This window comes from Aspergillus pseudotamarii (assembly GCF_009193445.1).
Source record: "Aspergillus pseudotamarii strain CBS 117625 unplaced genomic scaffold BDV38scaffold_4, whole genome shotgun sequence".
NCBI lineage: Eukaryota > Fungi > Ascomycota > Eurotiomycetes > Eurotiales > Aspergillaceae > Aspergillus > Aspergillus pseudotamarii.
The window spans coordinates 58,012-74,751 of NW_022475018.1; the positions used below are offsets into that span (position 1 = coordinate 58,012).

General features: G+C 46.5%; 3 protein-coding genes across 3 annotated transcripts; 2 read left to right on the forward strand and 1 right to left on the reverse strand.

Annotated features, from left to right (window-relative positions):
* Positions 1-2,103: 2,103 nt before the first annotated feature.
* On the reverse strand, positions 2,104-7,240 carry BDV38DRAFT_234726 (ubiquitin-binding serine/threonine protein kinase VPS15). Its single transcript, XM_032053269.1, has 3 exons — positions 6,905-7,240; positions 6,722-6,842; positions 2,104-6,675 (listed from the first exon to the last, which is right to left on the reverse strand). Exons 1-3 carry the CDS (start codon positions 7,116-7,118, stop codon positions 2,175-2,177), a joined length of 4,836 nt encoding a protein of 1,611 aa, XP_031918466.1. The 5' UTR covers positions 7,119-7,240; the 3' UTR covers positions 2,104-2,174.
* An 890-nt stretch (positions 7,241-8,130) lies between these two features.
* Positions 8,131-11,564, forward strand: BDV38DRAFT_277934 (uncharacterized protein; the record flags this gene model as incomplete). Its single annotated transcript, XM_032058599.1, has 9 exons — positions 8,131-8,252; positions 8,310-8,447; positions 8,513-9,073; positions 9,133-9,491; positions 9,547-9,607; positions 10,758-10,833; positions 10,911-10,945; positions 11,004-11,067; positions 11,130-11,564. 9 exons carry the CDS (start codon positions 8,131-8,133, stop codon positions 11,562-11,564), a joined length of 1,851 nt encoding a protein of 616 aa, XP_031918467.1.
* A 1,347-nt stretch (positions 11,565-12,911) lies between these two features.
* On the forward strand, positions 12,912-15,326 carry BDV38DRAFT_234733 (putative C2H2 finger domain protein (Ezf)). The gene is made up of 3 exons (XM_032053270.1): positions 12,912-14,597; positions 14,648-14,721; positions 14,783-15,326. The coding sequence occupies exons 1-3, from the start codon at positions 13,629-13,631 to the stop codon at positions 14,928-14,930; spliced, it is 1,191 nt and encodes a 396-aa protein (XP_031918468.1). The 5' UTR covers positions 12,912-13,628; the 3' UTR covers positions 14,931-15,326.
* Positions 15,327-16,740: the final 1,414 nt, after the last annotated feature.

The window sequence follows — 16,740 nt, forward strand, 5'->3', positions numbered from 1 at the left end:
AAAAAAAAAAAAAAAGCCACCGTCTGATCTGCTCATAATCCCAGCAACCCCATCTATAAACAAACGGTATATACCACTCCTATTACTCTCCGTTCCTTGACATGTACTCTCCGTACATACCCTGCGCAAAGCGAGGCAAAACTAAACCCTGCGTAGGCCAATGATTTAATTAGCAATTATCATGGACGACACTATGGGATTCCATAACAATCATCTCCCTTAAACAAAGGCGAAGTGCATGACGTTTACTGCCAGTCTGTGATCTATCCACTGTCTAGTGTTTCACCATCCACAGTCTCAGATCCACCAGTTCAACTACTCATCTAACTATACTGCTAAACCTCTCCAGGTATCTATATTGAGCGTCGAACTCGTACCCGGCTCAGGCTAAGAACAGGGGTACATGCATCGTTGACCGTTGGACCGTTCCTCCCTCCATATCCCGAGTTAAGGGGCAATATACTATGATACATATCATATCGTACTATATCTTATTGAACAGAAACGGGGCTCGGGATAGGGGGGTCAACAAAAGTACATAGGATATACCTACACCAAGCAACACATGGCAAGGCAGCGATAGTCGTCGCGCACGTGTTCATTCCCAGCTATTTCGTGCGAAAACATTAGGCGACGGTGCCATGGAACCTTCCAAGCACATAAACCCATCTACACCAATCAAATGACCATATACGTTATAAACAAAACCCTTGCAGCTCGGAGCATTTATCAGCGCTAACAACCTTATCATTTTCCCCGACCCGTGTTAAGGTTTCCGCAATTTCCTTTTCTTTGTTGCCAGCCGTCTGGTAAGGCGCCCCAAAACCGTGGACAATTTAATCTATGTTAGTTAAATCGCATGCTTTTGTTGGTCTGTGTTACATAAAGATGAACTGCTCTCCTTTTTAGGACATTACATTTCTTCTTGAGTAACTCAATTGAGCTAGCTGGCTGGCACGGTTATTGGTAATTGAGGCCTATTGAGGACCATGGACAGACCAAAGCATCTAAAATATCCCGTAGCCTATACATATTATATGAAAAGACCTAATATCTTAAGCACGTTTACTTGAGTAGAGCTTTCAAATAAGCAGAGTATCTATTTGAACCTAATTTCGACCAAACTATAGCCCCCAGCACCACCTTGCGAAGCTTTGGAACACTATAGAATGCAATATTGGCACATGGTATAGCACTAGACGAAAGACATACTCATACTTCACTAGTCAGCCTCACTTATGAGTCCAAGGATAATATGCACCATACTAGACGGACTAATCATCCATTCAAAAATGGCTTGTACATAGGTACATCTACCACGCTATCCAACCCTCTCTATTCCCACTTGTACAAATAATGTAACACGCAAATTTCAACACCACTTTGAAAACACACCCAACGAGCAGCAATAAGTTACAGCACCTCTCTCGAGCACAAGAACTGAAAGCAACCGCGCGCGCGGCCCCCGCCAGGGAATCTTCGCCCGTCGGCCTCAAGCGAACCGAATGCTCTGGTCCTACTTCCGCCGAAATTGTATCCTCTACTGCAAAGTTGGATCTGTTTTCTACTGACGTGGGCTCTATGGTACGATGTTGATTTAGATGAAGTTCGTGTTGGCAATAATATGGGATAGAGATGTGTTCCTTCGTCGATTAATAGTATCACGAGGTGAGAGATGAGTACTATGTTTTTTGATAGAAAGGTGAGAATAAATTATAGAGGTTCTGTAGATTTAGCAAGTTACTATTGCTTCTTAGTGCTAGTTACTAGTCGAGGTTACATACCTAAGTGGCTGCGGGGTCTGCGATTGATGGTATTGACCAGTAGGTTTGTGATATATATTTCTTATCACCATAATGCTAAAGAACTCAGATGTCCATGAAGCATTATATGCTTGGCTGTGATTGAGTGGTCTTCATTGTCTTTTCTCGTTCCGCATTTGCATATATATTACTCCCTCCGGTCGTTCCGCTAGTAGTGTATTGGGAGAAGGGGGGGTGGTTTCCCCTTAACATCATGTACAGAGTTTACATCCAAAATATACTGTAGAGTAAGGCGGCAGAAACTGCTGTTATGTAGTATCCTCAACCTATGGTCTGGATGGCTTTGAGCAGTTGTGATTCTATCACTATTAACATTGAGTCGTAGTACTATACATGATAGAAGCATGATCATCATTGGTAAACATAAACCATTCCGGCGCGATCGACGCTGATCACCATTCCATACGGAACCCGGAGTACTGCGACATCCTGAATGAAGTCCAAGTGACTCTTTAGGAGCTGTTGCTGCTGCAGGCTAATCACAGTGCTGCGTGGCAGTCTTCCGGCCGTACCCTTCTTGTTGTTCTTTCCGCTTGAGCCGGTAGTAGCGGCAGTTGCATTAGAATTAGGGAAGTGCTCGGAGGTCACTAGGAGTGAGGGGCCCGGCTGGGACACTTCATAACGCGGCTTTCCGGCTGTTCCGCTTTCCGAAACAACGTCCAGTCCGCTGACAATCGAGGATAATTCGGGTCGAGCCAAGTCCCAAAAGCGAATTTTGCGGTCACATCCACCGGACACAATGAATCCGCAGCGGGTACTGCTATCCCGATTATCATCAGGGGTGTCAAAACCAACAGCAAAAGCGCATATCCCCGCAGGTGTACTAGAAGGAGATGGTCCTGAACCTTGCTCGATAGCTCCTGACATAGGTCCCTCCGTTGCGAATCGACTCAACATCCCTTCGGGCCGGTCACTATCGACGTGCCAGGCTTCGTACTCCTTGGAGCTCATGGGTGTTTGTTTCGTTTTGGTGTCATCAACGTTAGGTGCTTGGTTGCCTACTCCAGGTGAGTCTGTTTGGTACACTTCACGACAGCGGACTTTCTCAATATCCCAGACTGTGATCTCGTTGCCATGGTTGCCACTACTCGACACACAGACCCACCGACCCCTTCCTTTAGTCGGGTGCACTTGAAGTCTATGAATGATGCTGGACCCAGGAAGTCCCCATGCCTTCAACCTCACTCGAAAGCGAAGATCCCAGAGGTCAAGAATGCCATGTGTCGTGCCTATCAAAAGCCAATTATGCTTCCGGTCGCAACAAAATGTAGTTGGTGTGCCATGGTGAACAGGGTTTTGAAGCGAAAAGACAGGAAGCATAGTCTTAATGTCCAAGGCCAGAATCCGACATGTGTTCGTTGCAATCAATAGTGTGGATTGTGCATCTACACGGTAGTGTTCCATCCAGACTGCGTATTCCACAGTTCCATCTTCGGCCGCTGATAGTTGGTACTCTCGTACGAGTTGGAGTTTTCCGTACCGAACGGTCTCGTTGACATTATTATAGTCAACCCTTACCGCGTTAATACTCCCATCGGTAGCACCGCTGATGAAAGTGTGCGTGTTTTCAACAAAGGTCAACGATTTGATCTTAGCTTCGGTAGAGTGGCGGTAAGTTTGGCGAGACCTGGGCGTCAAGTTCTTCTCAAGACGGCTTGTGTCCCAGATTTTGACAGTGCCATCATCCGAGGCAGTGACGAAAAATGCATGATCCGGCGCTATTACGACCCTATTCACCGGTCCACTATGCTCACCGAAGATGACAACTAGTCCACCAGTTGGTTTCCATACCTTGTTCGTTTCGTAACCGCTGGCTTTTTTGATCGCTCGCCTGGTATCTATCTCTTTGACATAAGGACCAAGGTCAAAGAAGTCCGTAGGGTAGTTTTCCGCAAACACATTATCGAGTAACTTAAGGATGACAGGATTATGTCCTCCGTATGAGTGACTGGCATGATACTGTTGTGGCCCATTCTCGAGAGCTTTCCTGTCATGAGCAACGGACAATGGAGATGGCTGCGGCGTTCCCCGATGTGATGGAACATCAACTTTGCCAAATGCATTTGCAGAGCTCGTACTGGTTTCGGCGTAAGCTTTCGCAGACTCCTTACGATTGAGTAGGCTTATGGCACTGGATTTCCTCTGTACACCAGTGGCTAGATTCCTCACCACTGGGTTTTCAGCGTCAGTCGGTGTTGATGAGCTTTCGTGCCCAGGGCTATTTCTTCCCTCAGTAAGTCTTCGCTCAGTGTCTGAGCTAGGGGGGGATAAGGGTCCTGATCCTAGCGCAGCGCATGGTGACGATGCCACTGGCGACGAGGCAGGAGAGCTTTCAGCTGCTCGAAGGGTATCCAAGGTATCCTGCTTTGGCGTAGTCAGGATAGGCCCTATTTCTCTCTGTAGTTGACTTCTTGAACGTGCATGCTTTCTACGAGAGTTAGGTCTACTATCAATCGTAGTTGAAGCATCGAGTAAAGCATCAGTGATGGTATGTGGTCTGCGCTCGCCAGTTTTGCTAGGTTGGTCCTTGGCCGATGAGGCCCTGCGTGGCTTCACATTTTGACTCTTGTCAAAGAAAACGGTCTGAGGAGTTACTCCATATTGCGTCAAAGCAATGACGTTATTCAGGTCAGAAGTCCCATTTTCAGACTCTTTTACCTGACGCGCAGTAACTCTCCATATGTATTCTCTGAGCGCGAGCAATTTAAGCTCATCGTCAGAGCCCATCCCCATATTCTTTAACCTGGACAACCACTGTTCATCTTCCTCGTTCCTAGAGTACGAGCTTAGAGAGTAACTTGAGCTTCTCTGACTTCCCCTGGGAATGAAGCTGTCATTCGCACCGACGCTGAAAGTTCCCTCTCGATTTGCGGTTCTCCAAAATATACCCTTTTCAACTTTGGAAGCCCATATAAAGGCCAACTCGTATACATTTCTTGGAAGAGGTTTTTTAAGCGCGTCGAGTATATCACCTTCCGAAAACCCTACAATGTTGACTTTAAGGAAAGGCCGAATAAGTGGTGTAAGGATAGAATACTTATCAGCCACTGATAGGAACTTGGTGGAGTTGACAACGAATGTCACAGCTGCTTCGCGGATCCACACGTTAGGGTGAACTAAGAAACGCATCGTGATGTCAAGGAGATCCCAGGTGGTCGATCGCTGAAATAGTCCGAGATCGGCCATCGCAGCAAGCGAGCGAAGAACTCTTTCCACAACAAATTCCTCCGGATCAGTCATCGACTGTACCATTAATGGTAAAATGTACTGTTCCAAGCTTGTGCTCCCAACGTAAGCTGCAACACCCACGACAACCTCGAAAAAGGCACATTTTAGGATCCAATCACGATCATTCAGATACGTATTTAGGTGGCTTAAAATAACCTCATTAGTCTTGAGGTTACCGAAAAAAACGCAGAGGCTGGAGACAGATCCAAGGAAAGCGCGTCGAACTGACGCATCGCTATCGGTTAAAAGAGCTTTGGTATGAGCTTCAAAGTACTCAAGAAGATCGACCCTTGCCACATCATAAAGATTGTGATAGGTGGCGTCTTCGGTCCACCTGGGTTCAGAGCCCGCTGGTATCAAAGCTGGCAGGCGGGTATCTGTGCGTAGCGCCTGTATCATATCCAAAAATCTGAGGGATGATTGCGCTAGAGATGCTATGCACGATGCATACGCGGCGCGCACCAGCGGACTTGGTTTTGAATTGGAACTAGAAACAAATGGCTGAAGCCTTGGAAAAATGTATTCCGAAAACAGATAAGCATTCACCGGAGACACAACATGGACCATCTCCAGTAATTGCGCAAGCGAACGTATGGCTGCAACCTTCACAGAATCAGAGCGATCATTAAGAAGAATCATAATGTAAGGGAGGATGCGGTCCAATTTTGCCTCATCAGACAATCTCTCAGCAAAGGCAAGAAGGATATCGCAGGCCTTGACCCGGGAAGACGCTTTGGACGTGTTGCGTAAATTAGATACAACGAGTGTTAGGAAAATGAGAACACCATCGTCTGTCTGTGGCTGAGATTTTGCCCCTTGATGCCCATATTGGGGCAAATCGAGCTGGACAGGGAAAGTATTGCCAGTAAGCCTCGAGGTAGTGCGACTAGAGCCGTCTTTCATAGTCTTGGTTGATGCACCGAGGAAATAAGAAATCTTATCGAAGTCAAGGTAGACCCTGTCTATTCTGTCATCGGCCTCTCCCCTGTTGGCAGATTCGGCTTCAACTTGTGCTCTGCCCGAGGAGGGGTCTGTCATGAGAGACATATATTGATGGAGGAAACTATAAAAGTACTCCGGGAAGGCTTTGTTTTTCCAAAAGTTCAAGTATTCTTCTGCAGAATATCTTGACTCTGGGTCGATCTGAATCATGTGAAGAATCAATGCCCGAATTTCCGGGTCCTCGATCTTGGCCAGCTGGCCGTGTTCCGGACTGTATTCGCCTTTTCGATATTTGTACATTTGGCTCAAAGTAAATATGGGCGACTCTAAGAACAACTCTGCAATTACACAGCCGGCACTAAAAATGTCCATGGCCCAGTTAACTTGCTCAGATTCTCGTTTCTCACCAGCTTCTAGAAACCTTTCAGGTGCCAAGTAACAGGTTCGTCGCCCGGAGGTGTCGAAGTAGAAGTGAAAGTCAGCAGGATTGTCTTCCGGAAGGAATGTTAGTTTGAAAGACGATGAGAAGTCTGACAAATAGAGCCAATTCCATGATGTGACCAAGACATTCTCCGTTTTGATGTCACCATGGAAGACATCGAGCGCATGGCAATCTCGCAATGCACACAGAAGCTGGAACGCAATCCATTTCTTCTCAATATCCTCTGGAAAAGGCCGCGTACTACGCCGGTTAGAGAAGGTCCATGAGTTAGAGGTTCAGCACATACCTCATGCGGTCATAAAGAGAACTGTGGATGTATTGGCGAACTAAGTAACCGCCGGTACCAGTTTCAAGGATTCTTTGGTAACTCAAGGCATTAGGAACATCCGAAAGCAGCTTGCGCTCCCCTACCCTGATAAGTTAGACCGCCTCGGGCATACTGGCACACGGCATATAAACAAAAACGTACGAATTATAGCTTTGACATATGGCTCTAGCTCCATGCTAGGAAAAGGCTTCATGATTACCTTAACAAAAACGAGGCCATTTTGCTGCCTTGCCCGGATGCTCTTCATAAATCTCCCACCACCCATCGATTTCTCATATGTCAAGTCTGACAGCTCGGGGATATCTATCCCGGCCGAACCCGCTGAAAGGGTTGTAAGTGAATAACCTTGGCCCATGTCGAAGTTCCTTCATCTCAGAGGCCCTTGAAAGTAATGAAACCCATCAACGCAAAGATGGGGGAAGCATCTGTGTCATGTACAGCGCAAATCTACGATATCGCTTTGACAGAAAAACGAGCAGTTGGAAGTCATACCTCGCATAGGTGAAGTTGACGCGTTGAAAGGTGTCGTCGTTGGTAATGTACTTGTCACATGATACGGGCGGTGTAACATGCTCCGTAAACTATACGTATTGACAGGAAGGGACCGCCCAGAGCACCTTACTACGCGCTAATGAGAATAATCTTTGTGGAACAAGAGGCGCGATTGGGTAAAAATAAAAAGATAAAATAAATTGAATGGAAGCAATCATATTTAGAGCGGCACCTTGCAGATGCGTGGCGTCTGATAAAATGTGGTAACGTATCGCTAAAGGGTTGGTGTTAAAGAAGGAATACTATCACTAAATCTCGGCCGTCAATTCTTCAGGAGACCTTGGTGCCTGAGGTGTAGACTCTGCCCGATAGACGCAATGGCGTACCGTACTAGGAAGAAAGCTTGTTTAATTATCAGGCTCAAGAATACTGCCTTACCCAATCAGACGACACGATTTAATACAGCCGGTCCCATCTTACTGATAGCAACCACTTAAGGAGTTATTAACTTCACCGTTTATTCTGCTCTGCAAAACTCCACCTTTCGTGCCCCTCAGTGACTTATGATACCTACAAGCATTTATCGCGAGTTGCGTATTTGGAGATTGAATCAAAGGACATCGATAACTTTTGGGTCCATGCTATCCATATCAGTCCCTAAAGAATTTCGTCGTCAATCTACGCCAAGGACATCATCCACTTTATCGAAGGTACAGATTCGGTCAAGAAGCGCCACGTTCAATCACAATCACGACCACGCTTCCAGTGATGGATTCGCTAATTATCACCAGGCTCTTCGATTGTAAAGCCGAAACTTGGGCTGAGCGACCTTGAAATCGAACCGGAGGGCAACTTCTGGATAACCTATGACCACTATGCCTTCAGTCAATTTGGATTCTTCTACGTCGTCAATAGGGCCCCATGAAAATGAGCATCCCGAAATTCCGATCATTGATGACAATGAACCGTTAGTTGACGTGATCCGAAAGCTATATAAGTAACTTCCGCACTCACTGCCGTGCTTGGAACATGGCCCTGACATGCTCTTGTCTAGTTATTTGGCATTAACCATATCTGATGTCTCATATACCTTTGAGCAAATTGGATCTACCTCCCACGGCTATAGTCTCAGGTTGCTTATTCAATCTTTAGTGGAAAGCTCACATAACACTTATATTATTCCTGCACTGATGTAAGATTAGTTTGATATATTTACGCCTTTCCTTCATCAGAGGGGTTCGAACTCACTCGTCTTAGGATCCTGAAGTGGCAATTCGATAATGCTGCCGATTATGATTGGGGCGTAAGTGAAAGTCGAGGATACGCTTGTGAATATGTTGCCTGGCAATTTGTCTGTCACCTTAATCAGCGGGAAACTCTTGAATACCTACTTGAGGAACTCACATGGCCCACACAGAAGGCTATCAACCTTCCTCATGCAGAAATGGGCACTTCTGGATATGCCTCTGCTACTGCCACTAACCACCGGACACTAGAAGCCAATGAGAGGGTACCATTGTTGATGGGCTCATCGTCGTCTTTGTATCGCTTCTTTGGCGGCACGAGGCATCTAGGTAGCTCAATTGAGGGTGATAGTCGAGGCTCCCACGACTTCACACATGATGCGTATGAGCTGGAGAAATTCTCACTGTTTTTTGGACTGAATGCTCTAGAAATTGCAACTATTGCTCACGCAAAGAAATTCCTCAGCCAAAAAGTGGTACAGAGAGTCATTGATCATATCTGGAAAGGAGAGATTGTTTTCTGGGACACGCTGAGTGTGCACTCGACAAAGAAACCACACTTCTTCAATAAACGGTAACATATCCAATGCTTCTCAATCTTCATCCAGTTGCTGAAATACAGTTGCGATGCAGGACGGCGGATCCTTATTCTCGATTGCGGGTTCCGGTATATCGCAAAGCGTTTGAAGCGGCTTTCTTTGTCTCGTTCTTAGTCCTATACTACGCGGTCTTAGTTGAGCGAAAGCCTACGGGTATAGGAATCTTTGAAACACTGATGTATTTCTGGATCGCTGCCTTCGCTTATGATGAAGTAAGCGGAATGGCAGATGCGGGGATGCTTTTCTATCAGATGGACTTCTGGAAGCTGTGGAATATGGGAATAATAGGTACCGGACTTGCCTTTGTCATTGCAAGTGAGTCATTATCCCCTGTGAATCTGCCTTACCGTTCGTTCAGCTTTTTCAGCTGGACTAGGATTCTGTGCCATCGGGGTGAGCGAGCCCTTGTTTCGCCCCTTCCTATGTGCTAAACCCGAATATTGTCTAGGGATTATCGGGTTGGCCAAGGATAGTGATTACATTACAGACTTGTCATTTGATATACTTTCGTTAGAGGCACTATTCCTAGTTCCAAGGCAAGTTTCACTTACTGTTACTAAGTTTCAAGTCCATGTTTAGGAACTGACGGTGGCAAACAGGATATGCTCCCTTGTCAGCCTCAATTCCTATTTTGGGAGTCTGGTACGTCGGGCCCCCCGACCCTGCATTAATAAAAAAGAGAAATAGAAAAAAAAAAAACGCATGTCATTGAACGAGCTGACAAGTACTATGTATAGATACCTGTTTTGAAGGAGATGGTACCATGCCCGGGGCTAGTCCGATGACGAAGAAGCTGATAAGACTGATCGTTTGGGTCTAGACAAAGTCGTTTTTCCGGTTTATGCCCGTCGTAGTTGTCCTATACATTGGTATGTGGCGCTGAGGCACGCTAGAGCGTCGACGGTAGTCTCATATGATGACATTGTGGCGCTGCAGGGTTCTTGACGACGTTCACTATGCTTGCCCGTGACCGACTTTCTCTCAGGCAAATGTCCTGGATTTTAGTGAAGGTGTTCTTTGGGTATTACGGTGAACCCCCTGTTGCTAGACTGTTCGTACTAACAACGCGAGGCAGATCGAACGTGTTAGGCTTTGTGCGTTGTATTCCGTTGGCGTAGAAGTGTTCTTCAAACTAATGGTGGCTGAAACGATTGGATATTAGGACATCGCTCACGAAGTAAGTACAATGCGCTAAGCAGCTGTCATGCAGCCCGAATCATAATTACCGGGGTTTTTGGAAAATCGGTTGGCCATGGTGTTAAGTTGACTGACGCGCTAATTCTTAGATTTCCCCGATCTTCGGCTACGGCTTGATGTGAGTTTCTCCTCCCGTACGGAGTATACTGCGCCACATGTACATTCATGAACTTGGCCGCATACTCTTTCGATCACGTTCGACATTTGGAAAGATTTTCGAGATAGTATGGCGCTATCCAACTCAATGCCGCCGTCTTTTCCCTATCAATCCCTCTCAGGCTCCAACCTCCCCCCCCTTTTCTTTTTTTTTTTTTTTTTTTCCTTTTTTTTCTTTTTGCGGCCTTGGGAGTTGCATTTGTACGCGCTGTTTTGGGTCGTACGCCGGTAACCCCACGATACTTGGCATGAGAATTCTAGTTACATCAAAATAAAAATATGGAAACTGATGTGTGCAATCCATAGGCTAATTTTCGTCTCGATGACGAACCTGTTACTGATCTCTTCGTTGGTCAGTCTCATGAGCATGAGCCTAGAAGGGGTACGTTCAATCTAGTGTGGGGCGTCCCATCCTGATTCGTCCAAGAATGCTAATTTGTCTACCCGACATTCTCGTAGGTTATGGCCCACGCTCGCGAAGAATATCTTTTTCAGTTAGTTTTACTGGTATCTATTTTCTTGCTATTACTCCCTGCTGACGTGTAGGACCAGGTTATCTATTTACGTGTTGGAAAGCAGTAATTCTCGACGATTAACCTATTTCATGCCACCATTGGTTAGTACTGCAAGGGTGTTGTGGTTCGCCCATGCCGCTAACCATAGAACCTTGATGCACAGAACCTCATCCCTCTGCTTTGTATCCGCCCACTGAGGCTCTTTCTGCCTGCGGAGCATATCCGCCGGGTGCGCATCGTTTTGCTCAGAGCAACGCACCTCCCCTTTGTTGCTCTCATCTGGGCCTATGAATCTGGCCGCCGCTTTGTCTCGCGGCGAAATAGTCAATGGCCCCCGACAGCTACAGCACGGGGGAGTAGCCGCCCCGTGTCATCGATTCAAACTGGTTTAGCCTTCTCCACCGCTGATGCTCGCTCTTTAAGTTCTGGTAGGGCTAGAAAACAACCGGACCCGGGGCAGTATATTGGGGTGCGTGGACGAGACCCGGGCCCGGCAGGGAGTGTTGACCTCGCAGATATGATCGACGAGGTGGAACGGTTGCGCACTCAAGTGGAGCGAGTGGCAGCCACGGTGGCCTTTCACCACCGAGTTCAATAATGAACGTTAGGGGAAGAAAGGGACTGGGGCTAAACGTGGACTACATACAAGGCAAGGAGAACGGACCACTGCGATATACACACGCACTGCTGCTTGCCTAAAGAGTTAGCGCGAAGACCGGTCACATTCACCAGTTCCAAATTGGAAATAATTCAGAGTACGTAGATTGTTATTGAGCAATCATCTATATTATGCATTTTCAATTTTTTCTTTTGAATTTCTTATTTCCTTTCCTAAATTTCTATTTAAATTTGATTTTTGGGTTATTTCCCCCGAATGGAGGGGTGGCGTATGCAATCATCGGCAGCGTACTTTCCCCAATGATTAATTGGGATGGGTATTGATAATGTCTCAGCTCGTATGATCTTCAATGCCTATATTATTTGCATGACTGGATGAAACTCATGGCGAGAAAAGGCTAGTGTCGTCTAACATAGGCGTACCTACTCATGGATCAAAAGGGTTCATGCTGATCATCAACAGAAAATGAAAGATTTCGGGAAAAGTACGGAGTAAACAAAACATACGGACGGAGTAATATGAATGATCTGATTTTTAAAACGAAAAAAAAAGGTAAAAAAAAAAGGAAAAAGAAAAATAAAAATACACCCAACGGGAATGAACTATAGCTGATGATACCTACGGAGTACTCCGTACATAGAAGTACAACTGATTCATGATCAAAGCCAAAACGAGCCTGAAGAGATATGATTATTTGCTGGTTCCATCAAGGGTCGGGTGGCCGGAGAGCCCCTCTTGCCTAAACAGGAGGCTCCATCATTCTCACCATTTCATTTCTATCATCCTCCATAACGGACTGCGTTAGTCTCTGGAACCCCTCTCCCCTTTTTCCTCGGATCATGCGGCTGTGTTTACCAATCAGATAGGGAGACACGCACTGCTATTTTGCCAAGCAAGGTTACCAGACTGTCGGGTCGTAACTAAACCTCTTTGATGAAAGAGCAGTGGGTGAAGTGTGCGCTGGTGTTTGACTGGCCAGCGGTGATCGAGGGAGTGTTCAGCGGTCCCATACGTTCCATACTCCGTACGCATACATACATGCATACTACTACTGTGGTGGTGGTCGTAGTGGTACCTTCGTTGCTCAGCGCTGGTCGTCATGAACTGCTGCGGTGTTTTTTCTTCTTCCTTTCGATCTAAACGAACAGAACCCACCCATTCACAAACATCCCCGTCGAGATGAGCCTTCTCTCGTTGCTCTCCTACATGACACCACACTACTCGACACCCCTGTCTCCCACTCCCCGCTAGCTACAATTTTTTTTTTTATTTTTTTCCCTCATTTTTTCCCTCTATTTCCCTTCCGGTTTTGCCTGGAGCCTACTCGGGCAAACCCACTAACCCTGGCCACAATGGCGGCTCCTCCAATTGTTAATCAAAAACAATGCATACCACTGTTTTGCCCAACCCCACGGCCATGACTGATACTTTGGCCTAATCACACTTTTTCGGCGCTAAGGAATTGTGCATGACTTGGGATTATCGCGCCTATCTCAATATTACAGACATGGGCTGCAGACAACCCGGTCCGGCCCTTTTCCCCAGCTAGACTTCCCACACCCCTACACCCTTCTTCTCTTCTTCTGTGGCTCTTATTCACCGCATTCATGCACATCCAGTCCGTCGAATCTGCCTTGGCTGACCTGGCGTCAAGGTCACTGCTTGACGGCCCTTCATCGTGTCATTGCGGCGGAAACTCCCCTCCAATTGTCATATGGCTCGGTTTATCGAGATCGCCATCAGCCACAGTCTATGCCTGTTCCTGACCTCAACTATCAGTAGAAATGCTACTGAGTCACCAGCACTTATATAGATCATATTTACCCTCTCTTCTTTCGTGTTCCGAATCAAATACAGAGTTTTCAAATCCGCAAGCTACTCATTCAGCAGGTAGAAGTCTAACGAGCGTGAGGACAGCACAACTGTGTTTTGGCGCCATACCTCCCTCTTTCGCTTCAGTCTTCCTGTATTATTTCGTTGATCTTCCGTTCTCTTTACTGTTGTGTTTCGTTACTTGACCAAACAAGATTTTATATCTTAATCATGGAGCAGGCTCCTACATCGTTTTCTTCGCCCTCGCCCTTCGTTCGATCGCCACCGGATAATCACATAAGGCTGGAAGAAACCTCCGCTTATTCGTCGCCTATGTGCTCTGTCTCTAGCTATCCGAGCAACTCGCAGTCGACCACTGGCTTAGGAATCTCCCATTGTGAGATGGAAGGCCCATCCAGTCAGCTAAGGCTGTTTCCACCCGACACATACCCATCGCCGGTAACCGAATGGCCGAATCAGATGATGCATTCCGGATCCCTTCTCGAGACGACGCTGGACGTTAGTCATTTCTCTCCAGGTCCATGCTACGAGCCATTTGGTAGCCACTCTGATGTTTCTGTCTCGCCCCTTACCTATTACAGCCCGCAGACTCTGAACGCCCCATCTAGCTACTGCCCTGCTATGGATTTCGCCGGAAATTGTAGCACCTTGAGTGCCTCATCCTCTCGCTTTTGGCCGAATACCCCCCAATCCGACGCTGCTATCGCCGAGATCCAGCCCCCAGTGAAGGAAGAACCTGACGACACTTGGGAGCAACACCTTTTGACTAAGGTCAGTGACTCTGCAGGAACCGGCTCGGCACCACAAATGCCTCACATAGCGAGCAACGATGCTTATTCCAAATCTCGACGCTCTGCTGATAACGGTAATGGTACTTTGGTCGAATTAAATCCAAATGTGGGACGCCAAGGGGATGACAGCCAAAAGCCTACTTCAAGGAATGTGCCCGTTGTAGTCTTTCAATTTACAAAAAGTGATAGCGAACTCCCTGATGAGCGGTGCAAGATACTATCTGCAAGTGGCCTTGAATGCACGATATGCGGTATCCGGTTCACTCGACGCTCTAACTGTCGCGAACATATAAAGAGGCATGATCCAAGCCTTAGAAAGTCGTACAACTGCGAGTTTTGCGATAGGCCATTCGGAAGAAAGGCTGACCTTCGGCGACATGTAACTAGTGTGAGCTGAACCCAGACTCCCTCATAGATACATGACTGATAGAAACGCAGATTCATCATGGAATTCGAAAATTCGGTTGTGAGGATTGTGGCCAGCGGTTCAGCCGACAAGATACACTTTCGAGGTAAAAAAGCTAATCTACCATCATGTATGTGTTCACAAGCTAATATGGTTTATTGTTACAGGCACAAGGCAGATGGTTGTCACCGAAGACCACGAGCTACGGATATCTCCAGGAAGGTGGAAGCTATTCAAGCAGCTCAGCACCCCTCTGGACCCCCTTCCAAAGAGCCCCGCTGCAGAAACAAACGACGACAGTCTGTACCGAAGTAATAGCTGCATGCCTGGCATAGTGATCGAGAGCAATCAAGATATATAGTGAGCCATTACTGCGTTGATCGCGGATATGGTAGTTACGGTTATACGCATGGCTTTGCAGGTCAGCAATGAGTGATGTACATTTGTCTGGAACATAATGAATGCTCTTGAGGATGAGGTGGCTATCTGCTTTGTTTCATGAAATTGTTTTGCATGACAATGATTTTGGTGAATGCTGTTCGAGTTTGGAATTTTGGTTATCATCTCTTTTCTCTCCTTTTTTTCCCCCTTTTTTATCTTTCCCCCTTTGGTGTTTTTAGAGCAAGTACAGCATCAGGGGCCTATAGAAACGAGCATCATCGCATGGCTGGCCCATGCTTGAACATATGAATTTGAACATGTTATTCAAAAGCTTGTTAATTATGACTTTGATTATTATATGTCTTTTTTTTATTTCCCCCCCTTTTTTTTTCCCTTTTCTTTTTCCTTTTTTTTGTCTTTTTTTTTGTATTTTTTTTCTTCGTTTTATTAACTGGGAGATATTCAAGTCGGCTAAGCTGTTTCGTGCACGAGCCGACGGCTCTGGAACCTTATAGACGCCAACGACAACACTAGGCAGGTCCACACCATCGCAAAACTCAATGATCACCTTCTCTGAAATCTTATTTGTCGAGCTTTTGTGATGGTCAAGCTAATAAGACCTAGTATCTTACCACGGAAGCTTCCCCGTACGCGACCCGGGTGATCACCAAAGTATTCACCAAATTGCTCACTACCTACTTCGTAGTGCGAAATACAAGGCAACGGCCGAAGGGAGACTACGTGCGGAGGAGTAAAGCTCGCAGCTCCGTCCATACCTGAGAAACTGTTGGGATCTAGATCCGTCATTTTAATGCCAATATCGACATGCTTGTCATGACCACTGATATTATATACGATTAGATCGCACTTGTAATGAGTCAATTTGCACTGCTCTCGTTATTTCTCGTTAAGGAAGTCTGGCCGTATGAAGTTCGGGGCCGACAATCCGCCCTAAAAGTAGCACAGGTGTCTGGAACGGTTACGGGTGGATAAATTTCTGGAAGAGCAGCCCTAAATCTTTAGTCCTAAACAAGCGCGTCCCCAAGCAACGCCGGTAAGTGGCTACCGCTATAGCGTCTAACCTGCCTCGGAGATTGGGGGAGCCAGAGTCAGGTTTTCGATGGTTCCATGAGCTGGTTGATAAAAAATGGGTGGGCCAGATCATCCATTGCCTGGATTGGCTGTGGAGTTAATTGAATGCGTACTTCTTAAGGTTGAACCGAACCTAACTCTATAGCGTGAAATCATTAATAGGCAATGGCATACCTAGGTATATAGGTAGGTACGGAGTAGTACTTCTTGAATAGGAAGCTGTAAAAGAAGGGCCGGCGCCCGGTGCCGATGAAAGAATTTGTCATCCCGCGCGCTTGAGGTTGGCAGATCATCGACCATCGGAGCATTTCGTCCATTTGTCGGTCCAGGAACTCCAGGCACCGTGTGACCGCAGTAAACCAATGACATGGAGTTTATTGACTGCGGTTACTGAAACTATTGCATTGATTTTAGGCGGCCTTATTGTGCCTCATGATGCAAGCATGTTGGGTGATCCCCCAAGCTCCCCCAGAGCTCGGGTAAGACGCGCAGTTTCCGAGTGTGGCTTTGTTCTTGTTTTGTTTGTACTCAGTCCAAAGTCAACATTCGTTGCAGATATTGATAGGCAAAGAATAACTCGAGGCTAATTCTGCATACAAGGACTCTGGAGCAACTTTAAGTTTTTAATAAGGGTAGGGAATCATCCGCCTAA